Genomic DNA, 17,209 nt, shown 5'->3' with positions numbered 1-17,209 from the left:
TCCCGCAATCCTATGCACGTTTAGGCAGAAGAAAGTCCCGCAATCCTGTGCACGTTTAGGCAGAAGAAAGTCCCGCAATCCTGTGCACGTTTAGGCAGAAGAAAGTCCCCCAATCCTGTTCTCGTTTAGGCAGAAGAAAGTCCCCCAATCCTGTGCACGTTTAGGCAGAAGAAAGTCCCCCAATCCTGTGCACGTTTAGGCAGAAGAAAGTCCCCCAATCCTGTGCACGTTTAGGCAGAAGAAAGTCCCCCAATCCTGTGCACGTTTAGGCAGAAGAAAGTCCCCCAATCCTGTGCACGTTTAGGCAGAAGAAAGTCCCCCAATCCTGTGCACGTTTAGGCAGAAGAAAGTCCCCCAATCCTGTGCACGTTTAGGCAGAAGAAAGTCCCCCAATCCTGTGCACGTTTAGGCAGAAGAAAGTCCCCCAATCCTGTGCACGTTTAGGCAGAAGAAAGTCCCCCAATCCTGTGCACGTTTAGGCAGAAGAAAGTCCCCCAATCCTGTGCACGTTTAGGCAGAAGAAAGTCCCCCAATCCTGTGCACGTTTAGGCAGAAGAAAGTCCCCCAATCCTGTGCACGTTTAGGCAGAAGAAAGTCCCCCAATCCTGTGCACGTTTAGGCAGAAGAAAGTCCCCCAATCCTGTGCACGTTTAGGCAGAAGAAAGTCCCCCAATCCTGTGCACGTTTAGGCAGAAGAAAGTCCCCCAATCCTGTGCACGTTTAGGCAGAAGAAAGTCCCCCAATCCTGTGCACGTTTAGGCAGAAGAAAGTCCCCCAATCCTGTGCACGTTTAGGCAGAAGAAAGTCCCCCAATCCTGTGCACGTTTAGGCAGAAGAAAGTCCCCCAATCCTGTGCCTGTTTAGGCAGAAAAAAAGTCCTACAACTCCCAGCATTCTCCAGCCAGCATGGCTGGCTGGGGAATGCTGGGAGTTGTAGGACTTCTTTCTGTCTAAACAGGCATAGGATTGTGCCTCTAATCTTTGGCTCTGATTATTAACTTTACTGCTAGCTCTTCAGCATTTTTAATGTTTCGCTGTTTTATTTTCTTTTTTTGGTTGTTTTATTGCATATGTGTTTTTATGGTGGTAAACCACTCTGAGGACAGCTGCCGGTTGGGCGGTATGTATGTAAATTTAACAAATAAATAAAAGGGGTAAGCGCTTTCAAACAGTGCTCTGTAATCGCGGAGAGAAGGTCAACAGGGTTTCGGTGTGTTTTAAACCAGGTGGCCCATTTTAAGGACTTCATCCCCAAGGCTTTCCCAGGAGGACACAGCATGATCCTTGATGCCGAAGTCCTCCTTATCGACACCGAGACAGGGAAGCCGCTGCCTTTTGGGACGCTTGGGGTCCATAAGGTAGGTGAAGGGATACTTTCCCCCACCCCTAAGTCCATTAGATCAGGGGTAGGCAATGTGGTGCCCTCGGACACCATTCTTGGTGCCCACCAAGGTGTCCCACCCCTCCCAATATGTTTTTTTAATCAAAATATTTTCTTGCGGCTGCCGGGGTTGCTGTGGAATAGGTTTCTGTCGGCGCTGAAAACTGTGGGTTCAAAGGAGTTGCTTAGCGTGTTGGGGCTCAGACCTCACCTCTGCCTTGTCCTGAGTCCTTTGGGCAGCTTCCTTGCCCTTTGCCGCGCCTCCCATGGCAGCCGTTCTGTGGAGGTGCCCAGGGCAGTGTCTCAAATTGGCAGATGCGCCCACGGCCCGGACAAGTTGCTGGCCCCTGGATTAGGCCCTCCTTCCTCCACCCTGGTGCCCTTCCCTGCTTGACTCCGAGCTCATCCCCACGGAAAGCCGAACATGCTTGCTTGTTGCCATCTACAAAACGACGCTCTCTGCTCTCGTCCGTTCCGTTGCAGAAAGCTGCCTTCCAAGATGCCAACGTCTGCCTCTTCGTCTTCGACTGCATCTACTTCAACGACATCAGCCTGATGGACAGGTGGGGGTAGAGGTTTGTGCGTGTTTGCACAAGGCAGAGCAAGCTGTTTGTTAATTAAGCTAGCCGCCCCCGCCCCCTCCACCAACCTATGAGCTAGGAAGGAACCCACCGCCTGAGGGTTTTTAAAATTACGCCCAAGGAGGAGCGCTGCTGCTAAACACCCGCCAGACTCCCATTGGTGGTGGCCGGTCCTTCTCCTAAGAATCATAGACTGGGGTCCCACGACACACCAGACAATGACAGTTTGTTTTCTGGAACAAATCATCACTGGTTAGTGTGTCGTCTGAACCTGGACCGTTCTTCTCAGGGTGGGTTGTTTTTCCCAGACAACCCACCCTGAGAACCCACTCTGCAGGAGGGGTTGTTTTCCCCATGATGGTTTGGTGTGTTGCCCGAACCCAGACATGCCAGCCCGTTGTGGGTAAAAGGCCTTGGGCAGCAAGAGAAGCCCTTTCCCCGTGCCTCTGAGAGCCCTTCCAATGGTGCCCAAATGGCGCCATGGAGGGGCTGTCACGCGCACCCCCTTTTCCCCTGCTGATCCCCCCCTTCCCAGCTCCAATTACGATCTTCATCGCAGTCGGAGCCCTTAAAAAAATCAGCCCATTTTGCACAAAAACAAGGCTGTGGAAAATTTTAAAAGCACCTCGTCCCTGAAAATGAGATTTGGGGGGCAGGGAATCCAGTCCACCACCATGGGCCCTCGTGGCCAGAGGACCCATGGTGGAATGTGGGTTTCCCCTCCATCTGAGTTTCAGAGACGGGGCACTTTAAATCCCAGTGCAATTCATCCCTAGCTTGGGGGAAAGATCTTTTTCCTGTCAAAAGTCAAGCCTTGAGAAAGATTTTTTTCCCCAAACTGGAGAAAAACCTTCTTTTGATGGGAAGGAGGGGGTGCTGGGTGGGGAGTGGGGGCCATGTGGGGAGACCAGAAGGGGAAAAGTTTGGCGGGCTGGGAGAATTTCACCAGTCAAAAGCCAGCAGCGGGTTATGAGAGTATTTAACAGGCAATGGTAAGTGGGGTGTCTCACCCAAGCAGGCATGTAAGACTTCCCAGGAAAGGGAGGAGAGGTGAAGCAGAGGCCATTTCCCCTTCATCAGGGCTAGGCGGATACAGCATCCCAAACCTTGTCTTGTGAGTGCAGGGGAAAGAGCTGGCAAATGTGATTGTAGTGGCTTGGGTGCGGAAAGGGGGTAGCAGAACACAGAGTTTCCAGGAATCCTTAACGGTGCCCTCCAGATGTGTTGGACTGCGACGAGGGCGCCAGGTTGGGGAAGGCGATCTTACCTGTTCTCCACAGGGTGTCTAAAAAAAAAAGGCACATCTGGTTTTGGCATGAAAATCACTAAATCGTTCTCTCTTCCCCTCTCTCTCTCTACATCCCTCTCCTGGGTGTCCTGCCCACCCCCCAGGCCCCTCCGTGAGCGTCGCAAGTTCCTCCACGACAACATGGTGGAAATCCCCAACCGGATCCTCTTCTCCGAGATGAAGCACGTCACGGTGGGTACCATTTGGCGATGGCGACGGGGCGGCACGGAGAAGCTTGACAGTGTCCTGGGGGTGGATGTCAGAGTCTCTGAACATCTCCACCCCCCCGCCCCCCAAAAGATGTGCTTGGGATTCTCTGAGCCTTTCTCTTCTGGCTTGCAAAGCAAATAATAATAACAATAATAAAAAATGTCCAAACCGTACAAAAATTCAATCGCTGCATCCAGGCGTCAGATGGTCATTGTCCCCCCAATTGGAGGTGCTTTGAATAAAAATACACGCTTGGCCAAAGCCAAATCTGAAGGTCAGTTCTTGGCCTCTCCTGTCAAAAAGGCCATCTTGCGTAGCTGAGCTGGGAAAGAGTGGGGCGAAGGGGCCTGTCAGTAGAAGCGGGCAATCCTGTGCCGGGTAATCCACTGGTCTGACCCAGTTGCGGCACGCCTGGTTTGATCGCCCGAGCTCCCAGGTTGGGCCCCCAGAATCCCCAGCTAAAAGGAGCAAACGGTTTTGGGGGGAGACTTTTCTCTCCGCCTGGGCCCTGGAGAGCTGCTCCAGTCAGAACAGGCAAGGCCAGGTCCGATGGACCCACGGGATGACTCTGTAGACAGCAGCTCGCTCCTGTCCAGTTCCCATAACTCATGCAGGCCGTGCCAGGTCCAGGTTTTGGAGGGCCCTTGGCCAAGACACCCTCCATGAGTCCCTCGGTGAGGCTGCTTCTCTCTGCCGTTGTCCCCAGCTGCCCTCGCTCTCGCTCCCCCTCCTCTTCCTCCTCATTGCCTCCGCTTGCTTGCTTGCCAGGCAGGGAGCCAGGAGGCCGCGGCATCCGCTCCTCCTCCTCCTCGCCACCGCCGTCACCCCTTGCTCCCCTGCAAGAGGCAGGGGAACAAGCAGGTGGCCATGGGGACAAGGAGAAGAAGCATCTCTGTCGGGCTCTTATCAGTGGGCCCCTGCTGGGGTGTGGGCCCTCGGCAGGTGCCGAACCAGGCCTGCCCTGCACTGACTACAGGTGTGTCAGAGATGGGTTGTGGTAGGTGGACAACCTCCAACAGAAACGGAGGGCTGACAAAACCTGGTTCGCTGGCCGGCCTGTCATCAAGCTCTGCAGAAAACGCAGCGTTCTGATCTTGCCCGACAAGTCAGGGTGAGGGGGCGGCCGCAGAAGTAGCACAGTCTCCAAACGTCATTTGGGAACCCATTTGCTCGCGCTCGGGTGTCTCTCCTCGCACCTTCCCCAGGCCAGTAAATGTTAATGAGCCCTTAATCTCAGCCCCTCCTTTTCTAACACGGCCTTTTCATTTCTCTTTTAGAAAGCTTCAGACCTTGCCGATATGATCAATCGGGTCATCCGTGAAGGGCTGGAGGGATTAGTGCTGAAAGATGTGAAGGCACGTAGGCTTGGGTTTCTGACGCTCTCTTTCTGCAAATGGCTGCAAAATTGAAGTTTCTCTTCCGGAAATCTTATTCATACCCACCCACCGCCCACCCCTCTGGCTTCAGAGATATCAGCAGGCATTGTCCATGCGTGAGCGCAAGCATCAGAACTAGAACCTTGGGGATTTTGTTTTGTTTTTATGTGAAACGCACAGCTCTGGATAGCGTATGCACTAGACCAGCCTTCCCCAACCTGGCGCCCTCCAGATGTGCCAGGATTCCAACTCCCATCACCCTCAGCCAACAGGGAGTTGGGATCCCGGCACATCTGGAGGGCACTAGGTTGGGGGAGGCTGCGCTAGACAGAGATCTGGCCCACCACCCTTTCTGATGCTTCTCCCTCCTTTTGGTTCGCATAGAGCACCTACGAGCCAGGAAAACGCCACTGGCTCAAAGTGAAAAAGGATTACCTGAACGAGGGAGCGATGGCCGACACCGCGGATCTGGTGGTCTTGGGTGCCTTCTATGGCCAAGGGAGCAAAGGTGAGTGTCTTTCCAAAGCCAGAGTGACAAACCAGCTGTGGAGGAATATTTTTCTTCAGATGTCTGTTAGGAAGCTAGGAAATCATAGAATCCTAGGGTTGGAACGGGCCTCCAAGACCATCAAGCCCAACCCGTGCTCCATGCAGGAAGCCTGATTCCCAGGCGGTCTCCCATCCAAGCACTAACTCACCAGGGCTGACCCTGCTTAGCTTCCGAGATCAGGCGAGATTAAATGTCTCAGTGTGCAGTGGCCTTATGCCGAGTGGGACCATTGGTCCATGTAGCTGAATGTTGTCTACACCAGGGGTGGGGCCGGATCCTCCCCCTGAGTTTCCCCAGATGGCCCTGCCCCCTTTCCCTAGCCCTTTCACCCAACCACCTATGATTTGGTGGTTTCCTGGATTTTGTGCCATGTTTTCCCCATTCTAAGAAGTTGGGATGCTTCTCTTCAGGCTGAGCTGCTTGCAGTGAGCGCTACAGCAGGCTGGTATTTTCAGTGAATTCGGCTCCACTCCTTTGGCATGTGGCCCCTCCCGCCACTGAAATGTGGCCCCCGAGAGCGTCTTTGAAATTGAATTTGGCCCTTGGGCTGAAAAAGGTTCCCCATCCCTGGTCTGTACTGGTTGGCAGAGGCTCTCTGGGGTTTCATGCAGGGCTCTTTCCCGGTCCTACTAGGAGACGCCATGGACTGAGACCTTTTGCATGTGAATAAGGGGCTCTACCACTGAGCTACAGCCCCTCCCCACATAGAATCATAGAGTAGCAGGGTTGGAGGGGGCCTACAAGACCCTCGAGTCCAACCCCCTGCTCATTGCAGGAGTCCAAGCCAGAGCATCCCTGGCAGGTGGCTGTCCAGCCTCGTCTTGAACACCTCCAGTGCGGGAGAGCCCACATCCTCAAGATTACTTAAAAAGACACGTTTGGCTCTGTCACGTTGTACAGCTCTTTGGGGGACTGGGCCACTTAAGAGTGCAGTTGGGGGTGGCATAGATTAGCTGCCCCCACAACAAAATCAGGCTGCCGTTTTCATCCATGTTTGCCTGACGTGGGCCCCTGATGGACTGGCATGAGCCCGCGATGTATGCTGAGGCACTGAGAGAAGAGGACGTGTGGACGGTGCGTCAGGGGGGCTGTGAGAGGAAAGAGTCCGTGTTCCACAGGAGCCAGAACACTAGCCTTAGGCCACAGAAGATGAGCTCCCGGCACGATGCTCGCTGGACGAACCTGGGCCGGTCCCATGCTCTTGGCATAACCTACCTCGCAGGGTGGGTGTGAGGGCGGCCGTGTGCAGAGGGCGGCCGTGTGCACTGCCTTGAGCTACCAGGAGGAACCACGTGTGGGGTAAAAATATTGTGGCAGTCCATCTGGGGCAGCCTCCCCAACCTGGCACCAGTGGAGGCGGGTGGCCCCGATGTCAGTGGGGCCATGAATCCGCTCCGGGTTGCAGCCAGAACCACTCAGAACCCCAAAGGCGCTATCCAAGGTGCTCTGCCAAGGATGCACTGCCCCACTGACATCAGAGCCACCAGCCTCCACTGCCTGGCGCCATCCAGGTATTTTGGACTACAACTCCCAGGATTCCTGGCCATGCTGGCTGGGGCTAATGGGAGTTGGGATCCAAAACGTCTGGAGGGTGCCAGGTTGGGGAAGGCCGATCGAGGGGGGCAGGGTGATGCATCAAGTAAAAAGCTCTCTTCCAGTTGCGCCTCTTGAAAGCCGGAACCTCCTTTTTCCCACCTCCTCCTTTGCTCCAGGCGGGATGATGTCCATCTTTCTCATGGGGTGCTACGATCCTGACAGCCAGAAGTGGTGCACGGTGACCAAATGTGCCGGCGGGCATGATGATGCCACCCTTGCCCGGCTGCAGAAGGAGCTGGACATGGTGAAGATCAGCAAGGTTTGTGTTTCAGGGAACGGCGCAGCCCTCAATCATGCATTTATTTTGTTGTACTTGTTGCGTTTAAATCCCGCCATTTTTCCACCAAGGAGACGTACACGATCCTCCTCTCCATTTTATCCTCACAACCACCCTGTGAGGTAGGGCACTTTGAGTGGCAGTGACTGGCCCAAAGTCACCCAGTGAGCTTCGTGGTCAAATGGGGAGTAGAACCCAGGTCTCTGTTACCGAATATGCTCTCCTACACACAGGTACAAACTTGGGCATGTTCTAGGAAACCTGGGTTCATCCCAGACTGGACCTTTAGACATTGGTCATGGGGCACCTGTGACAAGGGGGGGGGTCCCCAAAACAATCCATGGGCACATAAGGGCTTCAGAGAAAGCCACTTGGCACATTTATTGATTACAGATCAGAATCATTGGCCATGAATTCCCTCCGTTTGCCAGGGAAACCGCAAGGTCAACACTTCAACTGGGATGTGGGTAAAAAGCACGTAATTTAGCATGGAAGTAGGTCTTTCTCCATGTTCTGAAAACAGACAGGCATTGGGGAGAGACGTTTTAGCTGAGCCCTGACAATCTAATTTTCCATGTGAAGGGATTTGGGGGGCATGGGGGGGCTGTCTGTTATGTGTAACCCTCCCGCCTCGCCCTGCAGACCGAAGTGGTACAGGCCAGACACAGGTCTAGTAGGCCTCCAAGAAACCTGCCTTGGCCTCTGGTCTCCCGTTTTGGAGGTAGCTGGACAACCTGATTTTGTTGTGCTTCTTCTGACTGAATATTTAAGACCTGGTGCCCTCCAGCTGTTTTGGACTGCAACCCCCATAAGCTTTATTTTATTTCTCTTTATTTATTTACAACTATTTTTAGGCCACCTTCAAGGGTAAAACCCTCTCAAGGCGGCGTACAAGATTAAAGCCATACAAGAATATACAAATAGGCAATAAATATACCAAAAATAGTGTAAAAACTATTTTTTAAAACCACACAACACCAATAAAACCCACATGGCCAAAGGCTGGGAATTATAGGGGTTGTAGTCCTACCTTGAGCAGGTGTTGGACTCAGTGGTCTTGTAGGCCCCTTCCAACCCTACTATTTTATGATTCTAGTCCAAAACGTTCAAAACCTCTGTTGGCCAGCCAAGTTGTTGGGACCCTTAACTACCCCTTTGAAGCTGTCTGTTCAAATCCCTGTGGATCGCAGCTCTCTTTGGTCCGCCTAGCTACCAAGTGGGTCTCTGGCCTGATTAGACGGCTCAAACGGGGGTTCATTGCTTGCTGATGGCAAGCCCTCCTCGCAAAAGTCTCTCGGGTGGATGTTTCGGGGCCACTTTTGGCTTTAATCGTTAATAAACATTTGGGGATGTGCTACGGGCTTGCTGAAGCACCAGATAGTTCTGATGTCTGTGTGTGTCTTCTCCCTCCTAGGAACCCAGTAAAATTCCAGGGTGGCTAAAGATAAATAAGAACTATTATCCAGACTTCATTGTTCCGGACCCAAAGGTAAGCTGCCTGAGAGGGCTGGAGTTGCGGGAGGAGATATTTCCTGTGCAAAGGTGCCATGGAGCCCGGGGGGGGGGGGGGGGGGGCGCTAAGTGGTCTGGGAGCATCATGCTGCTGCAGGATTGTCGAAGTGAAGCAGATACGGAGTAGAGAGCACCAGAACTTCTATTTCACAGCAGGTCATAATTAAAAGGACCTGTACTTAATAAATATAAGTATATTCATTTGTTTATTCATTCATTTATTACATTTCTATACTGCCCCCCTGCCACCACTAGCCAAAGCGCTCTGGGCGGTTTACAAAGATTAAAACCATGAAACTACAATATAATAGCATTGTCTGAAACCATTCACATGCAAAAATATAGAAACAGTTTGAAACCATCAGCAAATAAAAATCCCAGGAATGGTTAAAATGCCATTTCATCAACTTTCAAATACCTGGGAGTAAAGGAAAATCTTGACCTGGGCACCCAAAAGATGACAATGTTGGCTCCAGGCAGGCCTCCCCAGGGAGAGTATTTCACCCCTGGGAAGGCCCTTTCCCTTGTTGCCACCCTCTGAGCCTCCCTCAGAGGAGGCACTCAAAGGAAGGCCTCCGATGTTGGCCGTAGTGTGTCAGGTCATACCGGCACAGGTGTTCCTTCAGGTATTGCAGTCCTGAGCCATCTCAGTCTTTATAGGTCAAAACCAGCAGCTTGAATTGGTCTCAGAAATGTAGAGGCAGCCAGAATTGGTGTTATATGTTCAGACCGTCTGGCTCCTGCTGTCAATCTGGTCGCATTTTGCACAAGTCGCAGCTTCTGAACCATCTACAAGGGCAGCCCCACGTAGCGCGCACTGCAGTCTATCCGTCCATCTACAAGGGCAGCCCCGCGTAGCGCGCACTGCAGTCTATCCGTCCATTCAGTTGACGCGTCCCGCCTCTTCTCCAAATTAAGGACTCAAAGTGGGTTTGCGTAGACTTGGGCGTGCACGGTGTAACAACAACTCAGATCTTCTGTCTCTAGCGATAGAAGACACCCATGCCGGAAGATGCGGAGCAGAGGGAAATTAGAATTCCTCAAGCTCTGGAAAGCCCGGCAGAGTGAGCATCATCCAGGCATTGTGTGCTAAACATACCAGAACTGCACCCCTTACAGCTAACGTGCACTGACGGGCAGGCCTATCTTTGCCGCCACGAGGACTAGATGCTTTCTTTTAAATCATAGAACAGTAGGGTTGGAAGGGGCCTACAAGGCCATCGAGTCCAACCCCCTGCTCAGTGCAGGAAATGCTTGGAAGGCAAACGAAGAAGGAGGCCGGGGTTCCCAGAATGCTGAATCCTGAATCGGGCTGGCTGCTTGGCATTCAGCGACAAGGAAGGTGGTGCTGGCTGGTGACGGTTGTGCTCTTCCTTAGGCCGCGCCGGTCTGGGAGATCACAGGCGCCGAGTTCTCCAAAGCGGAGGCTCATACCGCCGATGGGATCTCCATCCGCTTCCCCCGCTGCACACGCATCCGTGACGACAAAGACTGGGCGATGGCCACCACCCTCCCGCAGCTCAGGGTGAGTCGGCCGCTTCTGGTTTCCTAGAGACCTGCAGAGCATCGTTCTGTGTGCCTGTTTGTTTACAGCATTTTTACCCCACCCTTCAGCCAAAACAGGGCTCCCAGTGCGGCTCACAAAGATTCATAATGGGACGGTCCCTGCCCCTCTGGCTTACGATGCAAAAGACACAGCACAGATGGAAAAGGGATTGGGAGGGAGGAGGAGAAAAGCAAAACTCCAGCACCAGCTCTTAGTTTCAGCGTTCTCATAGGTGTTCTTTCTGGCAGGGAAGAGCAGAAGCAGCTCCCTGTAGCTCTTTCTTTGTGGGCTGATGTCTGGGGCCAGGTTAGTCTTCCCCTTGCTGTGATGTCCTTCCTGGGAGGCAGGGGGCACAGCCCCTCAGTGGCCCTTGGACCTCTGGCCAGTGGATGAGGCCAGAGGCTGCAGTCCCGGGGAACCGCCAGCTGGACAGCTTGCTTTATGCAGATCAGCATGTGCAACTCCTGCACCATGCGCACATCCCAGGGCCTCCCCTTCACCTTCGCTTTCTCTTGCCAGCCTGCTCTCTTCTGCCAGCAGCACACAGCCCACCCTAAGCTCCATGACAGCTTCCCCACAGTCCTGTTTGGCGCCTTCTTTCATCCTTCGCCTTCGTCTGCCCCCGAGGCCTTTGCCTCCTCCATCCCTGCTTCTCAGCCTGCGCTTCCTCCGGGTTCCTCATCTCCTCAATCACCTTCCCCGGCCTTTCCCAGGCTAGTGCCCTCCGGATGGTTTGGACTTATGCTCTCCGAGCCCCAGCCAGCATGGCCAATGGCCAGGAATGCTCAGAGCTGTCATCCAAAACATCTGGGTGCAGGGAGGCTGCCCTACCTAGCTGAGATGGCTGTATGAAAGCTCCATTTATCAGAGGCAGTATGTTGGGGCAGAGCAGCAGGAGAGGGCCATTGCCTTCATGCTCGGCTTGTGAGCCCCTAGAGGCATCTGGCTGCCAGCTGTGGACCCAAGATGCCAGAACAGAAGGGCCCTTCCTCTGATCCAGCAAGATTTTTCTTGTTACTAGCTGCGATCTGTAGGAATGGATCCTTCACAGACGGAGGCAGTACACCTCTAAGTACCAGATGTTGCAGACCTACAGTGGGGGCAGCTTATTGCCTTCACATCCTGCTGGTGGGCGGCCCCAAAAGCTGCTGGAGGACAACACCTGGAGACAGGAAGCTGGACAAGGAGATCTTTGGTTGACCCAGCAAGGCTGCCTCTTCACCCTCTGACCTCCTAGAGCAGGGGCGCGGAACCGCTTTCAGCCTGAGGGCCAAATTCAGTTTTGGAGAAGCTCTTGGGGCCATATTCCAGGGGTGGGCGGGGCTGAAGGCAAAGGGGGCGGGGCCTCTTCAACTTTTTAGAATCGGGGAAATGCACAAAAGCTGGGAAACCACCTAATTGGTGGTTGGGGGGAAAGGGCTGTGGCCATCTGGGGAACCTTGGAGGGCCAGATGAGGATCTCAGGTGAGCCAGATTTGGCCCACGGGCCTGAGGTTCAGCACCTCTGTCCTAGACCTCTTCATCCAATGGGGTTGGACTCGATGGCCTTGTAGGCCCTTTCCAACCCTACTATTCTATGATAATTCTATGATCCATCTTCTCTGTCCTCTTCCCAATTAGTATCACTTTTTCCTCCCTCCCGACAGCATGTGCATCACCTTGGCTGTACCTCCACTCTAAGTTTATAGAATCATAGAATAGTAGGGTTGGAAGGGGCCTACATGGCCATCGAGTCCAACCCCCTGCTCAATGCAGGAATCCAAGTCAGAGCATCCCTGGCAAGTGGCTGTCCAGCCTCGTCTTGAACGCCTCCAGGGTGGGAGAGCCCACCACCTCCCTAGGGAATTGGTTCCATTGTCAACTAGTACTTCCCGGGATTTGGAAGCTATGCTTCTATTAATGCAGCCCAAAATAGCATTTACCTTTTTTGCAGCCACATCACATTGTTGGCTCATATTCAGCTTGTGAATATCCTACGAGCCACATGCGCTCGTGGGTGTCTGCAGACCATGTGTTGTACATGTTCCCCAGTTCTGCAGGGTTTCATGGAGGGCCTTCTTTGAGCCCTGGTTTGCCTGGTCCCCTTCCCCGTCAAAGTCAAGGAATGCCCTCTGGGAGACTCTGAACGGAAATTCGTGGCAAGGAAACCTGCGTGCTGCGGCTTTTTTCCGGCGAAAGCCGCTACAAGCCATTGACATAAAGCACAGAATCCAAGAGAGGATACCTGACAGCAGCAGCAGCTAAATGACGAACAAGAAGCCAGTGCACGTGCGCACCAGGGAGGAAGGGAGGGAGGGAGGGCGATAAAACACTTCAGGTTAGCAAATCATCAGTTCCAATATCTCCCAAGAACTTCCCGCATCTAGGCTGGGCTGGAACCTGCCCCCAGCTCTGTTCTTGGCAGGAGCAGCATGAGGGTGGAGGTAGGCAACCTGCTGCCCTCCGATGGTCTCGGAGTGCAAGTCCCATAAGCCCCAGACAGCATGATTAGGGATTGTGCGAGTTGTAGTCCAAAACGTCTGGAGGGCACCAGGTTATGGTGGGGGGCCAGATGACACCCCCCCAGCCCTCCGGGGGCCAGATGATGGAGGGCCATGCCAGCTGGGGATGATGGGGGTTGCAGTCCAACACATCTGGAGGGCACCAGGTCTGGGAAGGTGGAAGGGTCAGTTAGAGAGGAGCTGAACACTTTAACTTAAGTGTTTTTTTTTTAAATTGGGAATCCTTTGGGAGACAGGAGCTGTACCAGTTGTCCAAAGAGAAATCTGACTTCAGTGTGGTTGCCATGGAGGAGGAGACCTCCACAGCCGGCAGCAGTGGGGAGAACGAGGGGCAGACCAGGTCGTCCACCCCCCGCAAGGCGGTAAAGGCGCCCCCCAGCAAATCGCCTGCAAAAGCCAAGAGGCCTGAAGGTGAGGTGGCAGGAGGGGGTGGGAGAAGGAGGGGTCAGAGAGGCTCCCTTGGGTAGTGCCTCCCCTACACTAGCTGGGTTCCTCTGCGTCATGTTCTCAGGGTGAGAACTGTAGCTGCAGAAACAGGGCCGTTACGGTGGTGGCTCTGACACCAGAACTATTTTCCCCTTGAAGTCCAGAGACCTCCTGGAGGGTTGGATTTGTACCCCCAGTGGGCTGCATTTGGCCCCTGACCCTAAGTTTCCGCAGCCCTGGTTTAGCTTCAACGAGCTAGCATTTCCGAGTCTTCTTCAAGGGCAGCCCCACGTAGAGCGCATTACAGTAGTCCAGTCTAGATGACACTAGTGCACGCGTGACTCAGGCCAGGCCCACTTTAAAAGGCACTCCTAGCAAGTGTTGCCAACATGAGTCTAGAAGGACCCCCAGCTTTGAACCTGGTCCTTCCGAGGAAGTGGAAGCCAGCCGATACCAGTTGAATCCCTCCCCGTTTTATTTTCGATGCCTGTTTGTGATTTCCATTTATTGTACTTTTATCCTGGAAGTGGCTTTGAGCTCTGCAAAAGCAGCACCAAAATTTTAAACAAAATCTCCCATGTAGGCCAACTTTGTTCAGCAATTGTTGCAGCATGTCCCGTGCTGATTTCTGCTCACCTGCCTTCCAGATACCCTTTGGACCAACCTGCAGTCCAGCCAAAGCTCAATATAAAATGGGATTTTGCTCAGGTTGCTTTTTAGTGACCTGGGAGAGGTTGAAGGGATGCAGGTAGCTTTTAATTATTAATTAATTTAACTAATGGTTACCCACAATGCATCTTTGGAATGAGGCAGGCTATAAAATCAACATGTTTTAGTACATTTAAAGTATTTTACTGAGTATTTTAAAACGTTCTGTTTTAAAATACTGTTTTTTAATTGAAACTTCTTGAATGGGAATGACACCAACCATTGTCAGCGTCGGCCACCTCTGCTTGCATATGCAGCTTTTTTCTCCCGTGCATGCAACTCTTTCTCGCCCCTCTCCTCCCCATGAACCCTAAACCACTGATGCTGAGGGTGCTCTCTTTTTAGCCAGCAAACTAGTTGAAAGATCCCCGCTGAAGAAAGCCGAGGAGAAGCGAGGAGAAAAAAGAAAAGCGCTTGAGCTAGAGGGAGACAAGAGAAAGGTAAGCTAGAGCCCAGATCAGTTCACTCACAAAAACATGCAGTTTCTGAGAGCAGAAGCCCTTTGTTTTCCTGCTGGGATGAATTGGGCCCTTGTGCACAAATGTACAGTTAGGTCAGCTTAGTCAAACTAAATTGCAGGGGGTTTAAAAAATTAGGGTGGAGATTCTAGAACAGGTGTAAGCCAGCTGGTATGCTCCTTGTGTTAGACTACAGCCCCCATAATCCCTGACCATTGGCCATGCTGCCTGGGGCTGATGGGAGTTTTAGTCCAAAACCATGGAGGGCACCAGTTGGCCTCACTCTGCTCTCGACTACTGGGGGCGAGGGTTCATTCTGTGTGTGTGTGTGTCTGTCTCTCTCTCTCTCTCTCACTCTCACACACACACACACACACACCCCTACCTCTAGCCAGCCACCTCCCAGGTTTATCAGCAGAAATAGATGTGAATTTTTATGCTTCCCTAAAGCCACACGGGAGGGAATCTTGTAAACAATGTTTTTGGCTTCCCATTTCAGAGGGATGTTGTGCATTTTGCCATTTAGAAATTAGAAAAGTCCTGGATTCAAGACCTGCTCGAGTTTTCCTCGGTAACTGGGAAATGTATGCATCAGAAGATATACACAGGCAGTACTTAACGAAGAGCAGGGAGAAAGCTGGGATAAGGTGCTACCTCCAGTACCAGAGGCAGCATGGGTATAGGCACCAGTTGCTGGGGAACATGGGCAGGAGAGTGCTGTGCAGTGGCCAGTCAGCACATGGGCAGGAGGGTGCTGTCTGGCCACTGCACCTAAAAAAGGATATTGTAGAGTTGGAAAAAGGGCAAACTAAAATGGTCAAGGGGCTGGAGCAACTTCCCTCTGAGGGAAGGTTATAATGTCAATGACTGTTTAGTTTAGAGAAAAGGCAAGTAAGAGGAGAGATGATAGATGTGTACAAAATTATGCATGGTATGGAGGAAGTGGAGAGAGACATTTTTCTCCCTCTCTCATAATACTGGAACCCAACAGGGTCATCCCATGAAGCTGATTGGTGGGAGATTCAGGACAGATATAAGGAAGGACTTCTTTACACAGCACAGAGTTAAACTATGGAACTCGCTACCGCAGGAGGTAGTGATGGCCACCAATTTGGATGGCTTTAGAAGGGGTTGGATAAGGCTATCAATGGCTACTAGTCCTGATGGCCCTATGCCGCCTCCAGTATCAGGGGCAGTGTGCCTGTGTACACCAGTTGCTGGGGAACATGGGTGAGAGGGTGCTGTTGCACTCACGTCCTGCTTGTGAGTTTCCCGGGGGCAGCTGGCCAGCTACTGTATGGACCGAATGCTGGACACGATGGACCCTGGATGTGATCCAGCAGGGCTCCTCTTATGTTCAGAAAAATTCTTGAAGGATAGACAGAGCAACAGTTACTGGCCATTAAAGCTAAATGGAACTTCCCTATTAAGAGGCAGTCTGCCTCAGGTTACCAGATCCTGCAGACAAGCGGAGGAGAGGGGGGTTGCGTTCGTGTCCTGCTTGTGGACTTACCAAAGGCGTTTGGTTGAGCGTTGTTGGAAGAAGACTGTTGGTCTGGATCAGCCTTCCACGACCTGGCGCCCCCCATCTGAGTTAAGACCGTGGCTCCCTTCAGTCTGATCCAGCAGGCTCGTTGTCCTCCTGCTTCTAACAAGCAGCGCACCCACCACAAAATGAGGGACCAGCTTGGTTGGAGGAAGCCCCAGTGGGCAAGGTTGGGCTTAGCCAGTTCCTCAGCACAGCCACTGTTTTTCTTGCAGAGGCGGCGTAACAGAGCACTAGCAGGGAAGCTAACTTTTTTGTGCAAAGGCAGGCACTAAGAACAGCAGCCCATATGCAAGAGCTAGTGACATCCTCGGCACACCAGCAGTTAGAAGCCATTAAAAGGTTGAAGTGGAATGAGCTGGTTGTCCTAGTCTTATTTGCAGACGGAAAAAGCCAGCTGGCCAAGTCTTCTTAGCACAGCGTGCAGGAAAGTAGTTTGATACTTAAGCAGGAGTTTGGCCGCTTTGTCCGTCCATCCATCCATCCTTCCCCAGCTGCCAGAGTGGGTTTCTGCCCATGACAAGGGGGGGGGGGGGAACCTGGTGGAAGACTTTAGAAAGCTGCCCAAGTGTGTGTTAGGTGTTTTCAACAACCTTGAGAGCTAGAACCTTTTAAAAGCAAAATGCAGATTCTTCAGCTGGCTTGACAGCGGCTGGTTTCTTTGCTGCTGGTTATTATGCGAGGGGAAACTCCTTTAGATTGTAGTCGTTGCTGGGCAGTTGCAACCACCCAGGCCAGTTCATGACATTTCCTTGGTTTTCCTTCCTTCTTAAGCAAAGGAATTGTTCCTTTGACTCCCGTTTCCCCCTTCATCGTGTGCCTCAAGTGGGTACAGACCCATATGCTTGTTTTCCCTGGTCTGTGAAAACTACAGTGGCTGCATTCACACAGAACGCTTAAGCTAGTTTCCATCGACCCGGGTTTGTTGCTTTAGCTGTGAATGGTCTTGCAGTTGAGCAGACTGTGGCTTGTTTTCCCTCGTCCTAGTTTTCTCCCATCCATTTTGCCAGCCCTTCAGAACAGCTTCATTTTTCCAGCTGTTTCGGTCGGATGCCTCTGCTTCAGGGCAGGCAAGCTGCACAAAGAAGCCAGGGATCAGCCATGGTTCTGGGTTAAGACACCAGACAAGCCCTGGTTTAAACAGGCCAGATTTTGTTGGTAAGCCAACAAAAAACCATGGCTTCTATGTGTGGTTCGTTTTTAGGGATAGATTCAGACAGTCTGAGCCACATTCCAAGAAACCACAACCGTGG

General features: G+C 52.5%; 1 protein-coding gene across 5 annotated transcripts in view; it reads left to right on the top strand.

Annotated features, from left to right (window-relative positions):
* LIG3 (DNA ligase 3) overlaps positions 1 to 17,209 on the top strand; it is a 40,237-nt gene that overhangs the window by 20,022 nt on the left and 3,006 nt on the right. For 4 of the 5 annotated variants that reach the window (XM_084822858.1, XM_084822856.1, XM_084822860.1 and 1 more), the window contains exons 10-19: positions 1,227 to 1,358; positions 1,865 to 1,944; positions 3,355 to 3,442; positions 4,738 to 4,815; positions 5,221 to 5,344; positions 7,099 to 7,241; positions 8,674 to 8,748; positions 10,150 to 10,296; positions 13,055 to 13,229; positions 14,298 to 14,392. In XM_084822858.1, the coding sequence (XP_084678984.1) occupies positions 1,227 to 1,358; positions 1,865 to 1,944; positions 3,355 to 3,442; positions 4,738 to 4,815; positions 5,221 to 5,344; positions 7,099 to 7,241; positions 8,674 to 8,748; positions 10,150 to 10,296; positions 13,055 to 13,229; positions 14,298 to 14,392 (1,137 nt within the window). The remainder of the gene's footprint in view (positions 1 to 1,226; positions 1,359 to 1,864; positions 1,945 to 3,354; positions 3,443 to 4,737; positions 4,816 to 5,220; positions 5,345 to 7,098; positions 7,242 to 8,673; positions 8,749 to 10,149; positions 10,297 to 13,054; positions 13,230 to 14,297; positions 14,393 to 17,209) is intronic. The other variant, XR_014786147.1, reaches the window with a different exon arrangement.

The sequence above is a fragment of the Heloderma suspectum genome, chromosome 16, assembly GCF_057233095.1.
Source record: "Heloderma suspectum isolate Gila_16-S chromosome 16, 16-S_ref, whole genome shotgun sequence".
NCBI lineage: Eukaryota > Metazoa > Chordata > Lepidosauria > Squamata > Helodermatidae > Heloderma > Heloderma suspectum.
The sequence above is the reverse complement of the archived record's forward strand: the minus strand, read 5'-3'. Positions and strand labels throughout refer to the sequence as shown.